The sequence below is a fragment of the Culex quinquefasciatus genome, chromosome 1, assembly GCF_015732765.1.
Source record: "Culex quinquefasciatus strain JHB chromosome 1, VPISU_Cqui_1.0_pri_paternal, whole genome shotgun sequence".
Taxonomy (NCBI): Eukaryota; Metazoa; Arthropoda; class Insecta; order Diptera; family Culicidae; genus Culex; species Culex quinquefasciatus.
Genome location: NC_051861.1, coordinates 59,387,118 through 59,401,791, shown reverse-complemented (window position 1 = coordinate 59,401,791; position 14,674 = coordinate 59,387,118). Strand labels below are relative to the sequence as shown.

The 14,674-nt window shown below is 33.1% G+C and overlaps 1 protein-coding gene across 1 annotated transcript in view; it reads right to left on the bottom strand.

Annotated features, from left to right (window-relative positions):
- LOC6054476 (syntaxin-binding protein 5) overlaps positions 1-13,518 on the bottom strand; it is a 430,924-nt gene extending 417,406 nt beyond the window's left edge. Inside the window, exon 1 of the mRNA XM_038260959.1 lies at positions 12,916-13,518. Within this exon, the coding sequence (XP_038116887.1) occupies positions 12,916-13,059 (144 nt within the window). The 5' untranslated portion in view covers positions 13,060-13,518. The remainder of the gene's footprint in view (positions 1-12,915) is intronic.
- Positions 13,519-14,674: the final 1,156 nt, after the last annotated feature.

Below are 14,674 nucleotides of genomic sequence, written 5' to 3'. Positions count from 1 at the left end.
ATATTCTTATATTCTTATATTCTTATATTCTTATATCCTTATATTCTTATATTCTTATATTCTTATATTCTTATATTCTTATATTCTTATATTCTTATATTCTTATATTCTTATATTCTTATATTCTTATATTCTTATATTCTTATATTCTTATATTCTTATATTCTTATATTCTTATATTCTTATATTCTTATATTCTTATATTCTTATATTCTTATATTCTTATATTCTTATATTCTTATATTCTTATATTCTTATATTCTTATATTCTTATATTCTTATATTCTTATATTCTTATATTCTTATATTCTTATATTCTTATATTCTTATATTCTTATATTCTTATATCCTTATATTCTTATATTCTTATATCCTTATATTCTTATATTCTTATATTCTTATATTCTTATGTGTGTGTGTGTGTGTGTGCAACCAACCAAACGGGACCACGCGGCCGCTTCTTACAAATTGAGTTGTTTCCATGTATTTTTTTTTTTTTTTTTTTAGATCTATATTCTATACATGCAAATAACTCGCATAGGCATTTGGAAGGTGTTAGCTCTGCCGAGCTTCGGTGACCCATTTCTACGCTGGCTAGCCGAGCGCGAGGTCCCTCAGCTTGAGTCGACAAGCCCCGCCCTGAAGAACGTTTGCATCAATCGGATTCAAACGTTATTTAGAACTTCCGAACCCTCGTCAAATGGACAAGGACCCAGCGCGTATATAGTTGGTAGATATAGTATTCCTAATTCCAATCATAGCTCACCAAGTTGCGATGGCCTAGTGGTTAGCATTTTTGCTTACCAATCTAAAGGACGGGGGTTCGAACCCCGACTCGAGCGACTTTGATTTTTCGTTCATGTTCAGAGTTTCAAGATTTATATTTCCTATACTTTCTCGTTGGGAGCAGATGGGAATCGAACCCAGGACCATTCGCTTAGAAAGCGAAGCGAACACCGTAACCAGTCAGCCACGGCCGCTCCTATATTCTTATATTCTTATATTCTTATATTCTTATATTCTTATATTCTTATATTCTTATATTCTTATATTCTTATATTCTTACATTCGGTTTCGGCGATTGTCCACGCTCAATACAAAAAAGATTTTTTTTTGTATGAAAATTTGTCCACATTTCCAAAAAAAAAGTGTCCACGTGGTTTATGGATGGTCCCTTCCACAGTTTTTTTATTTTTGATTTCCAAATGTTTAATTGTTTATGTATTTAAAAATTATAATTTCTATGAATTTTTCAACTGTTCAATTGTTAAATAATTCAATTTTTGATGATGATTTAAAAATGATGATTTACTAAATTTTTACATTCGAATTATTTTTGGAATTATAGTTGATGAGAATTTTTAAATGATAGAATTGTTAAATATTTAATTTTTTGATGTTCTTGAAATTTCAAATTTTGAAATTTTTGACATTTTGTTTTTATATAATTTTTGATATTTTACTTTTAAATTTTTGAATTTGTAAAATAATTACAAATTTTAATATTTTTGATTATTTAGATGTCTGATGCTTCGAATTTATAATTTATTAATTTTTTGTTAGTTACTGTTTATTTACTCTTATTTTTTTAAATTTAAAATAATGGTTTTTTTTAATATGTATTTTTATTTTTGAACTTCTTATTCCATTTCTGAGTTTCTATATTTCTGTGTTGCCAAATTTTAGAGTCGTTAATCAACCTAAGGCATTCTCCAGGATGCCCTCGAAAGACTGGCTGCGCTAGGGTTAGATTAGATTAGATTAGATTAGATTAGATTCTGTGTTGCCAAATTTTAGAGTTGGTAATCCAATCAATTTAAAAAAAAAATCTGCCAGAAAATTTGGACTTTTCCATGGTGTCGATCCAAATCCCAAAATAAAATTCCCTGACTTTTCCCTGACCTCTCCAGACCACCAATTTTTTATTTAATATTTTTTACTAACATATTGTTTGGAGCGTTTTTATGGTTTCATGCATTTTGCCTTCCTCACTGAGGTAAGGCTATAATCCTGCTCTAAAAATGAACTTCGTATAAAAACGTCGTAGACCCACCTTCATGTATACATATCGACTCAGAATCGAAAACTGAACAAATGTCTGTGTGTATGTGTGTGTGTATGTGTGTGTGTATGTGTGTGTGTATGTATGTATGTGACCAACAAACTAGCTCATGTTTCTCGGCACTGGCTGAACCGATTTGACCCGAACTTGTTGCATTCGACTTGGTTTAGGGTCCCATAGATCGAGTTTTATACAGATTGAAGTTTCGATAAGTAGTTCAAAAGTTATGTATAAAAATGTGTTTTCACATATATTTGGATCTCACTTAACTGTATGTAAACTATGTCCGGGTCCATCATCCGACCCATCGTTGGTTAGGTTATCAAAAGACCTTTCCAATGAGTCCAAAACATTGAAGATCTGGCAACCCTGTCTCGAGATATGGCCACATAAGTGATATTGATGTACTTTTTTGAAGCCGGATCTCACTTAAATGTATGTAAACTATGTCCGGCTCCACTATCCAACCCGACGTTGGTTAGGTTATCAAAATACCTTTCCAACGAGTCTAAAACATTGAAAATCTGGCAACCCTGTCTCGAGATATGGCCACTTAAAGGATATTGATGTACTTTTTTGAAGCCGGATCTCACTTAAATGTATTTAAACTATGTCCGGATCCACCATCCGACCCATTGTTGGTTAGGTTATCAAAAGACCTTTCCAACGAGTGCAAAACATTGAAGATCTGGCAACCCTGTCTCGAGATATGGCCACTTAAGTGATATCGATGTACTTTTTGGAAGCCGGATCTAAAAAATAGATGAAACTTGTGTACAGCCATTGTTGTGAGGAAGGCTCCAACCACATAGGTGGATTAAGTTAGTTTTTCTTTTTGAATGTTGCAAATTTAAGATATTGAAAAAATTCAATTACTTTTTTATTTTTTTAACGAAGGATTCTGCAAAAACTTAAAAACTTTTTTTTATTTTGTCTATTATTTTTTCTAATCAAACATCCAAAAAAATTGTCCTTTGTTTTTTTATCTGGTGATGCCATTTAAACATATGAAACACAATAGCTTACAGGACCTTTAAAAAAAACTCTAGAAATAATTAATAATTACAATTGTTGTATGTTTCAAATTGCGATGAGTTAGTTTCACTTCACTTCCTAAAGAAAATTTAAAGCTAAAAGTTTTCAAAAAACAAAACAATTGAAAATTTGAATTAAAGTAAGAAGTCATGTTTAATTTTAAAATTGTTGCCTTTTGCGGAATTTTCAAACGAATTGAAGAATTTCAGAATTTCAGCATTTCAGAATTTCAGAATTTCAGCATTTCAACATTTCAGAATTTCAGAATTTCAGAATTTCAGAATTTCAGAATTTCAGAATTTCAGAATTTCAGAATTTCAGAATTTCAGAATTTCAGAATTTCAGAATTTCAGAATTTAAGAATTTAAGAATTTATGAATTTAAGAATTTAAGAATTTAAGAATTTAAGAATTTAAGAATTTAAGAATTTAAGAATTTAAGAATTTAAGAATTTAAGAATTTAAGAATTTAAGAATTTAAGAATTTAAGAATTTAAGAATTTAAGAATTTAAGAATTTAAAATTTAAGAATTTAAGAATTTAAGAATTTAAGAATTTAAGAATTTAAGAATTTAAGAATTTAAGAATTTAAGAATTTAAGAATTTAAGAATTTAAGAATTTAAGAATTTAAGAATTTAAGAATTTAAGAATTTAAGAATTTAAATTTAAGAATTTAAGAATTTAAGAATTTAAGAATTTAAATTTAAGAATTTAAGAATTTAAGAATTTAAGAATTTAAGAATTTAAGAATTTAAGAATTTAAGAATTTAAGAATTTAAGAATTTAAGAATTTAAATTTAAGAATTTAAGAATTTAAATTTAAGAATTTAAGAATTTAAGAATTTAAGAATTTAAGAATTTAAGAATTTAAGAATTTAAGAATTTAAGAATTTAAAATTTAAGAATTTAAGAATTTAAGAATTTAAGAATTTAAGAATTTAAGAATTTAAGAATTTAAGAATTTAAGAATTTAAGAATTTAAGAATTTAAGAATTTAAGAATTTAAGAATTAAGAATTTAAGAATTTAAGAATTTAAGAATTTAAGAATTTAAGAATTTAAGAATTTAAAATTTAAGAATTTAAGAATTTAAGAATTTAAGAATTTAAGAATTTAAGAATTTAAGAATTTAAGAATTTAAGAATTTAAGAATTTAAGAATTTAAGAATTTAAGAATTTAAGAATTTAAGAATTTAAGAATTTAAGAATTTAAGAATTTAAGAATTTAAGAATTTAAGAATTTAAATTTAAGAATTTAAGAATTTAAGAATTTAAGAATTTAAGAATTTAAGAATTTAAGAATTTAAGAATTTAAGAATTTAAGAATTTAAGAATTTAAGAATTTAAGAATTTAAGAATTTAAGAATTTAAGAATTTAAGAATTTAAGAATTTAAGAATTTAAGAATTTAAGAATTTAAGAATTTAAGAATTTAAGAATTTAAGAATTTAAGAATTTAAATTTAAGAATTTAAGAATTTAAGAATTTAAGAATTTAAGAATTTAAGAATTTAAGAATTTAAGAATTTAAGAATTTAAGAATTTAAGAATTTAAGAATTTAAGAATTTAAGAATTTAAGAATTTAAATTTAAGAATTTAAGAATTTAAGAATTTAAGAATTTAAATTTAAGAATTTAAGAATTTAAGAATTTAAGAATTTAAGAATTTAAGAATTTAAGAATTTAAGAATTTAAGAATTTAAGAATTTAAAATTTAAGAATTTAAGAATTTAAGAATTTAAGAAAAGAATTTAAGAATTTAAGAATTTAAGAATTTAAGAATTTAAGAATTTAAGAATTTAAGAATTTAAGAATTTAAGAATTTAAGAATTTAAGAATTTAAGAATTTAAATTTAAGAATTTAAGAATTTAAGAATTTAAGAATTTAAGAATTTAAGAATTTAAGAATTTAAGAATTTAAGAATTTAAGAATTTAAGAATTTAAGAATTTAAGAATTTAATTTAAGAATTTAAGAATTTAAGAATTTAAGAATTTAAGAATTTAAGAATTTAAGAATTTAAGAATTTAAGAATTTAAGAATTTAAGAATTTAAGAATTTAAGAATTTAAGAATTTAAGAATTTAAGAATTTAAGAATATAAGAATTTAAGAGTTTAAGAATATAAGAATTTAAGAGTTTAAGAATTTAAAAATATTTTTTTTGTTCTCTTGATTGTTTTTATTTTTTATTTTTAAATATTGATATTTTTGATTTTTGTTTTCATTTTTTTTTTAATTTTTGATTCAAAAATTTCGAATCTTTCAATTTTTTTTTAATATGAATTTATTTTTTTGGGTTTTTTGATACCATTTTTCCTAATTTTATTTCCTAATTCCTGAATAATCCAATTTTGAATGTTGGAGCTGTAATTTTTGAATGTTTGGATATTTTTATTTTTCTTCAAGAATGTTCAAATTAAAAAAAATATATTTCTACTGCTTGAATCCCATCTAAAATTCAAGGCGGAGAAGCTTCTGTTACGTCCAATCAGGCTCATATTTGGGATAGTAGCACGTACTGTGGAACATGCCCAATAATATTTTTTGTTATATCCAAATGTCGGTATCTTCAGGAAAAGTTTGAAATATGGTTAAGATTCACAAGATTAAATAAAAAAAAAAGAATAAATAAGGATAAAAAACATTACTCAAATCTTTAAAGAAATTAAATATTCATAGTCAGTATGTTTAAAAATGAGTTGAGTGTAACAACCCTGTTTTTCCACAAACTTTTGTTTTTTTTTTTTTGAAATTAAATATGTCTTTATTGAACTTTCTTATAATAATTACATTTCATTTACATTCTAAGTGGTATGGCTACATGCTCTTCATCTTTGTTATATTTTTCGTTTTCTTATTAACTGTTCACATTCATTTATTTACTTCAAATTGTTTTACATTTTTGCATTGAATCGAATACATTTGGGTAAAAAAGAAAAAAAAAATCACTTTAACAACTACTCCTAACTTAAAACTAAAAAAGCAAATTCATTGAAATAATCAAAATCATTCGAACGAGTAAACTACGAACTGTATTTTAAGATAAATCCTCCAAGTGTTCTTACTTGTTCCGCACGAGTTTTGCAACCACGCAGTGTTGTTGTCATCTCGATGAAAATGTTCAGAAGTTCTTGTGGTGAAAACAGGTCACTGCTGCCTTCATCCGTTGATGTTGGTTGGTTTTCCCTCGGTTGCTGACTGAAGCCAGGAGGTGTTGTATTCTCTGCAACTTTTTGCCGCTGATTCAACGGCAATGGTTGCAGATTTGGAACCACTCGAACAGATCCCGCTCCAGATGACGCCAAAGCAGGAAAATCCACGTCCGTGAAAGTTGGTGGTGTTTTGCGACGATTTGGTTGGTGCCTCGTCGTCGCTTGCTGCCGAATTTTCACAAACTCGGCACGTTTTGGGCAGCTTCGATTCTTGGTCGAATGGTCGCCGCCGCAATTGAAGCATTTGGCTTCGATGTTCTCGTTGATTGTTTCGCAAGCTTGAGTTTTGTGCTCACCTCCTGCACAACGACTCTTGATGAAACAGTTTCTTCCACCATGTCCAAACTGCAAACAGTTCGAACACTGTGTCACGTCACGGTGCACTGGACGATAACGTTCCCAAGTCACGATGATGTTGAAAATTGCCCGAACTGCTTTCAGCTCAGACGGCGTTGTCGATCCTTTCTCGAGATGAACCAGGTACAGTTGATCACGATACTTGATGTCCTTGTTGTGTCTCGTCATCTTGAAGACTTCGATCACGTTCAACTTAAGAGTTTTGAGCTCTTCTTTCAGCACACTCACATCCATGTCGTACAGGCCTCGGAGGACCTGCTTCATGGGGCGTTTACCTGGATCGTCATGGCTGTAGTATTCAATCTTTGTGTTGTTCAGGAAATCCCGAACGTAGTTGTAATCCTTTCTGGTAGGTAGCAGAATTTTGAGTCCATCAGCACACAAGCGAATGGAAGCTCGTAAAGCACCAGATTTGATAAATCCGGTCAGCCACTTCCGCACCGAGTCCGATGACGATGTTTTCACAAAAATGGGTGGCAACTTTTCCCGTCGTTCAAATTCTTCCTTCTCGCTCACGTCCACAGGGAGGGTAGCGAACTGGTTTTCAGACGAATTTTGAGCGTCCTTGCTCAAACTGCCTGGCTTTGCAGGTAGCGCTTCGGCATTCTTCAGCTTCTTCAAATCTGCCGATCCTGCTGGTGAAGACCGCCTCTTTTTCTTGCCGTGAGGCATTTTTTGCACTTTTTAGCACTTTTTTGGTTTGTGAGGGACGCACGTCTGACTCGCTTCTCTGCTGATCGCAGACTCACAAACTTTTGTTTTATTTCTTTAATTCTTGAATTTAATTCTTCAATTTTTAGTTCCATTTCACCATCACTATTTTGCTTGCATTTTAGATTACACAAAATTAGACTACTTTGGATCATTTTTAAATCATAGTTCAGTTTAATTTTGAGAATAATAAAAAAATAGATAACGAATACAAAAGTGAAATTTTGGAAAAAAAATTCTAGCCATACAATTTTTTTAGAATTTTAGAATAAGAAATTTAAAAATTAAGAAACAATTCCAAAACATCAGAATTTCAGATTTTTTTAATTATTCAATTTTTCTGACAAAATGTATGATTTTCTCTATGGTCTAGAGATGGGCTTTTTTGAGCGAACCGTTCTTATGAACCGGCTCAAGCTAAAGAACGAATGAGCGACCGCTCAGAAAAAATGAGCGGCGGTTCATTTTGTGAACCGGTTCTTTTCAAAGAACCGTCAAATCAAAGAGCGAGTCGAAGAACGAACCGAACGAGAGCGAATGAGCGAGAGCGAATGAACGGAAAGAACGAACGGGAAGAACGAACAACGGAGCGCTTGATTAGCGTCGCTCGCGCCGTCGTCGACGTCGTCGAACGGCGTCGTTTTCGCTCACTCTTTTGTTATTTCGCTCTCGCTCATTCGCTCTCGTTCGGTTCGTTCTTCCACGCGCTGGTGGTGACGGTGCTGTGGAGAAAAGAGGGGAAACTAGGTTCTCACCGGTCGCCTCATGTTCCAACATTATGGCGCACTTTATGCTTGTTGCTAGCCCGTGTCGGGGCGCCTGTGATTTTGAATCAGCTGACTGTCGCCCGATGTTGCATGATCTCATTATGAAAATATCGATACATTTCTCAAATGTTATGTACATGAAGTTGTTAAACGCATTCGAACATAGTTCGTATGCTAGTTTGCGGTTTTAATTCATGTATTGGACCGTTTATGCTACTCTTTTGTGGTAATTGTTCAATAGATTTATTAAGGCATTTTTTCAGATCTTCTTTTTTGACGCTTGTTTTGATCATTCATTTGCTGTCATGAATAAAAGTTGTTCTTATTAAACAAAAAACTGCATTTCAAGACTAATTTATTAAGTGCAGCAAAGTGCAGCTACCTCAAATATGCATGTTAATGAGCACCAAATTAAATCTTTTGTTTCACAAAATAATGGGAAGATAATTATCAAAACGATAATTCAGCTAACTTTTCATTACTTTTTACTTTTTACAATTGAAAGCAATAATTTGGTTGAAAATATTCACTTCTGAAAAAAAAACTCAAGTTTGTTTACCTCTCTATGAAAAAAGTTTTCGATATTTGTGGATTTCACAGATCAATGTATTTCTTTTTTTCATATAAAACGTTTATATTTGAAATGCTTTCCAAAAAAGGATAAAGCAAATCGACGGTTTTCTATGTTTTATGGACGATCTCCAATCTGTTCAGAATAAGTGCGATGAAAACATATATTTTTGAATTATCAATCAACAAAAATCATACGAAGTGTGACAGTCATGGACACTCCATTGGTCGTTTGAAAAAAAAATCTAAATATCTTGAGCACATGTTTCAGTTCATTCCAGTCTATTTTCTGACTTTGAGCGAAATGAGCGGATGAGCCGTTCAAAAGAGCCGCTCATTTAAATGAGCGAACGAAAATGAGCGGCTCACAGAAATGAGCGGTTTTGCCCACCACTACTATGGTCCCTATATGCTAAGCAAACGACCAATTTTAGAACAAATCTCTGAGGATGGTGGGGCAACTGCCTCATATTGTCCCACCCTGTGTGCGCTAGTAATTTGTAATTTTCAGTTGAACGGAAATCCAAATAAGTTGATTTTTAAACCTAAACATATTGCAAACAAGCTACGCGATTTTCATCGTAACCCTTTTCTTAAGCATTTTTAATATGAGTTCTGCGTTCTTTCCGGACTGAACAATATAAAAAAATTAAATATTATCAATGTTGCAAAGTTCAAGGGCGAATTTTCAAAAAGAAATGAAATTTTGTAGTAATATTTTTAAGATCATCGAAATTCCCTGACCCAGCTTAAAATTCCCTGACTTTCCCTGACTTTTCCAGGTCAAATAAAATTCCCTGACAATTCCAGGTTTTCCCTGACTTTTCCAGAAATCGACACCATGCTTTTCCTTTGATTTACTTAATTTCCATCCTTTTAATCAAGATTCTGCATTTGAGTTTTGGCTTTATTATTTATTATTATATCAAATACAAAATTATTCATTCATTTGTAAATTTCAATCGCATTCAAATAAGCAAATTCAAATTATTTGATTTTTTTTCTATTAAAACATATTGCCAACAAGCATAGTACAAAGAAATGTCAAACGCCATTTTTCATTTCTGTTTTTTTATCAGCTGCGTATGTACCGCTTAAAGGCTGGTATGCAGATCGGAAGGAAAGGGGTCAAGAAACAACTTTACGAACAGCAGAACAAAGGAGAGGGAATGATTTCTTGGGGCTTTTATTCACCCTCTCTGGCTTGCTTTCGCTGCTGCCCATTTGAATTTTTTCTTGACCGGTTCCTTCCAAAGTGCGTATATTGCTTAAAAAAATCTTTTTGTGACCCTTCCGCTTTTGTTTTCTTTTTATAAGGAGTCTTGCGTTCCTTTCGAGCTCCGTATCAACCTAAAATTGTAAAAATTACGTAGAGTCTGGTACACAACAAAAATACATATTTTGCTTAAAATATAGGAAATGGGTGTAAAAGTCAAAAATAACTCCTGAAAATCAATACATTAAAAAAACATTGGAAAAGTCTAATAAAACAAGTCAAACTTCAAATAGTTCTTCTTTCCAATGCTTGTTGAAGATCATAATTGGAGACAATAAAAATAATTACACACAGCTCAAAATTTAATTTAATATTTTTTTTCGCTTTTGGTCAGTTAACGAATTTTGAATTTTTGAACTACAGATCGGTGGTAGGCGTAACAGTTTTGGGATTTTTTTTTTCATGAATTCATTGTTGTTTTTTCACATTTTGATAGTAGAATAACTGTAATAGTAATGTATAAAGCAGAGCAGATGAACATTTCAATTATTTTTTAGAGCCGTTGCTCAAATTATTACTCCTGCTTGACCAGTTCGGTCTGACGGCAGGCGAAGTCATCTTCCGGGTGAGTAGTGGGCCGCTGGTGTTGGCGTCAAGCGAAATCAGCACTGAGTTGCCTGACGGGTAGCGCTGATGAAGTGTTTGTTCCGTGAGCGACTTGACCTGGAAGCGGCCCGGCGCAAGAACAATTTTCATGATCGCCGCCATTTAGTTGTGCTGTATCAATCAGCCCACCTTGTTGATCTTGTAGATGTTCTGCTCCATCTTTTATAGTTCGATCGCGCTTGGCCGATTCGATATTCCGTAAATCTAAACGCAAAATGGAAATCTTCAATTCTGAGCAAAATTTTACAAAAAAAAACCTACTGTTCAGCATGCACACATTGGATTTCAAGCTGGACAGAAGTTGGAAACGTCATCGAATCGACCAAGAATGAGCCTGAAGACAGCGGCCACGAAGGGTTGACGTGCAACTGGAGCCATTCCTGGACAAGTGGATGACCGCACAACACCGGTCGCCAAGTAAATTTTGCGAGGAACAGACAACTACAGGGACAACTGGATCGATTTTGGCTCGAACAAACACCTACTTGGACAGCGAGTTGGCATGCTGCACCCGGTATTCGATGATGGCCAAACAGGTGCTGAAGTTGGCCAGCAGATTCTCCGAGCCCAGCGCCATCAGCTGGCTCGTGTGACTGTGGATGAGGGCTTTGAGCCAGCAAACAGCCGTTACGACACTGTAAACAAAACCGAAGTTTTCCTGTATGGCGGCATCTTTTCAAACGAACAAAATTAAAAACTTACTGCACACTGTCCTGCTTCATCAGCGTGGAAATCTCCCGCAGCAGCACCGAAATGCTGTCTGCTGAATCAGCTCCTGCTCGTTCATGCTGAACACGCTGCGCCGAATTTCTGCGTCCTTGCTGCGAAGTCCCTGCAGCAGCAAATGGGCCATATTCTTCTGACTCATCCCGGAAGACTTCCCTCTCCAGCCGGTCCTCCATCGGAATCTCCACCGTCTTGAGTGCCTTCTTGCCTGCATTGAACGGGTTCAAAAATTCCACCGACGCGCTGTCCACCGTCGGCGTTCGCGTCTTGAGCTGCAACTTTTCCTGCTCCTTGCGCTGGAACGAGGCGGCCACTTCCGCCAGGTTGGGTGAGAATTCCAAGCTGGCGGCGAAGATGGGAAGGCGGCCGATAACCTTGGAACCGGTTTCCTTGGTACCCTGCGTAACCTGCGTTAAGCAAACTTTGCGAGCAACGGAATGACTCGCTTAAAATTCTCTTGCTAACACTACCAAAAAATAACAAAACAAACAGCTGTCAAAAATTTACCGCATTGGTGAGCTGCTGCACCAAGCTTTTTGTGTGGTGAGCCTGGTCAATGTTTTGGTGGAATTTCAGCAGAGAAATGTTTCATTTGAAATATTCTGAAATGTGTCATGCGATACCCGCGCGTCGCATGAAGTATTTCAAGAAAATCCACCGCGGTTAACCGCACTCAAATTAACAAAAGCCCTCAGATGTACATCTAGGCTCGAACTTGTGTTTAAATGATGTTGCACTAATAAATGCGTTGCATACAATCTTGCATCAAAGAAATTAGAGTGTGCAGGATACGCTTGGCGGCGCTACCGTCGCGGCTGAGAATACTTGAGTTATCAATATAGAATGGCTCAAAAAATTTCGACAGAAAATAAATGTGTACCTCTTCAAAATATAAAATTCACTTCAATACAATTCCTGTTAACTAGAAATAATGCAAAAAATCATTGACATTAACGAAATCAGAACAGAAAATTCATTCGAAAAATATTTTTGAAGCGACAACTTAAACCCTTTACACATGTTATCTTCGCACTCTGTGCTTATAGTAAATCACAAGTTTTGATGAAGAAGAAACAATTTGTTTAACATTTCTTCAAAATGTTGAAAGAGGGATCAAGTTACCCCTAACCCCTGAAAATGCCAGTTTACTTTTTTAAACGCTTGGCATGATTCGAAGACTTCGTCTAATTAAATACCCTTATCAGCCATACGCAGTTGAGTGTTCAATCTGTCAATTCATGCAAAAAGTTTTCAGTTTTGTGAGAAATTGACAGAGTTATGTGCGATACAAAAAAGGGGATTAAGTCTCCCCACTCTCCCCTACATAATCTAAGAGTGTTGATTTCTTACTGGAGCAGAAATTTCGTAAAATAGGTTTTGAAACTCCTGTTGTTTTTCTTTTGCATTCCATATGTCAATAGTCAGGACAAATAGAAACAAAAACATCGCTTTTTCGCTAATAAATAGATTTGAAGCTTCTTCGTTGTTGTTAACTGTTTAAAAAAAGAAGCACATTTAAAAAAATAACCATATTTTACAAAGAAAAACAGATAATCAATAATGAAAGACCACACCCTTAAACATTCGATATATTACCTTGCGCAGTTGAAAATGCTCTGATTTGAGAGTTTCCTGAATTTCTTGTTCTGTGCAAATTCTGGATTGGCCAAGGGGAGACGATTGATTCACTGTAGAACTTCGAAACCCATCTAAAACTCCTTTGAAAGTGAACTTTTTCATTTTATCGGTAGAAGCTGGTTTTGATTTGTTTTGCAGTTAAATGCAGTTTATGCGCGGATTTAACACAAGAATGCACTTTAAATCTTCAATGCAGAATCACAGTTGAAAAACACTTTTGCAAGAACAAAATATGTGATTTTTTCACATTATGGCCACAATGAATGACTATCACTGGCTCACTCTACGAAGCACATATGCATTTTTTTTTCGTTTCTGGCATCATCAAGAGAAAAAAAATCAATTTGCTTTAGCTACGAATATCACAAACACTGAAATAACATAATCAAAACAGCTAGTTAATTTTTACAGAACTTTTCCAAAGTTACGTATTTTAGACACATGCAATCGGTTTTCGCGCATTTTTGACAAAATTTCTTGCAAAAATTAATCCGTTTGCAATACTGGTACATTTTCGTCAAGGTCGTTTCTGTTGCTGCTTGTTTGTTTTCTATATGATGTATGCCTGCTATGTGACTATCAGAGTTAAAAAGCTTCTTCCCCTACAACCACTTTTGATAGAACAAAACTCTGACGAAAAAATGACGTGTGCGCAGAGCTACTTTTGTGAAAAGCTAATTCAAAACGGAGCAACATAGGAAGAAAATTCCGAAGGTTGGCTCTTAACGGAATAGCTATTACTTCTGTCTAGTTATTTGGGATTTAGCAAGATTACATGGAATTTTAATGAATCGATTATGTTATATTTTGTTCTTATTGTCTTTCTTACTGACAAAAATTACAGTACTAATGATATCCAACTTTTAGACGAACAAAGAACAATATTGCAGTATCAAACCCAAGAGCAAGAGATAACAACAAGAGTGTCTACCTTCTCTAGACCCACGAATGCTCGAATGTTTACTCTTTCATTCGAATGCACTGGTATAAAAGGTGCTTTAAAAATAACTGTAACTAACACCCAAATGGGGTTGGCCAAAACCTCTTACAAATTTGTCAAAACTGAAATTTATGCGATACACAATACAATACAATCTAGAATTTAAGTAGATTACGTTTCAGAATTCAAATTGAAATGACTGGGTAATGGATCACCCGCCGTCAGTTTTTGCTTTTGTATCCCGTTACGGGAGCGAATGACCCATAGGGTTAAAGTTCCCCTAATAAAATCAACAACAACAACAATGTATCCCGCATAAAGTTACGCTAGTGCTTTTGTTGTGGGCTCTCATTTGACAACCGTGCTAACGACGACACGACAAGCCACTCGCTTCCGAAAAGTGGGTCCCAAATCGGCTTACCCCTCCGGTTCCTCGGGAACTGGAAACGTCAAATTGAATTTTCTTCAAAAAATGATTGTTTTGGCAGCACTTCTGTACTTGACGTTCAGAAATGTCATTTATTTTCTGTCTTCAGTTTTTTTTTTTTCAAACAGCTGAGAAAACGAAGTAAACAAAAAGGGTTATGGAAAGAAAATCCTTCCGATTGGCCCGATGGAACGATCGTGGCCGGTTTTGGTAGAGAAAGTTCCGGAGGAACGAAGCACTGGTGGGCTGGCAGACGTTCACGTCAAGTGGTGGGGAAAACATAAGGAAAACCTGGCAAAAAAACAATCGTAAGTAGAGATATCACAAATTTCACACAAATATATCATCGT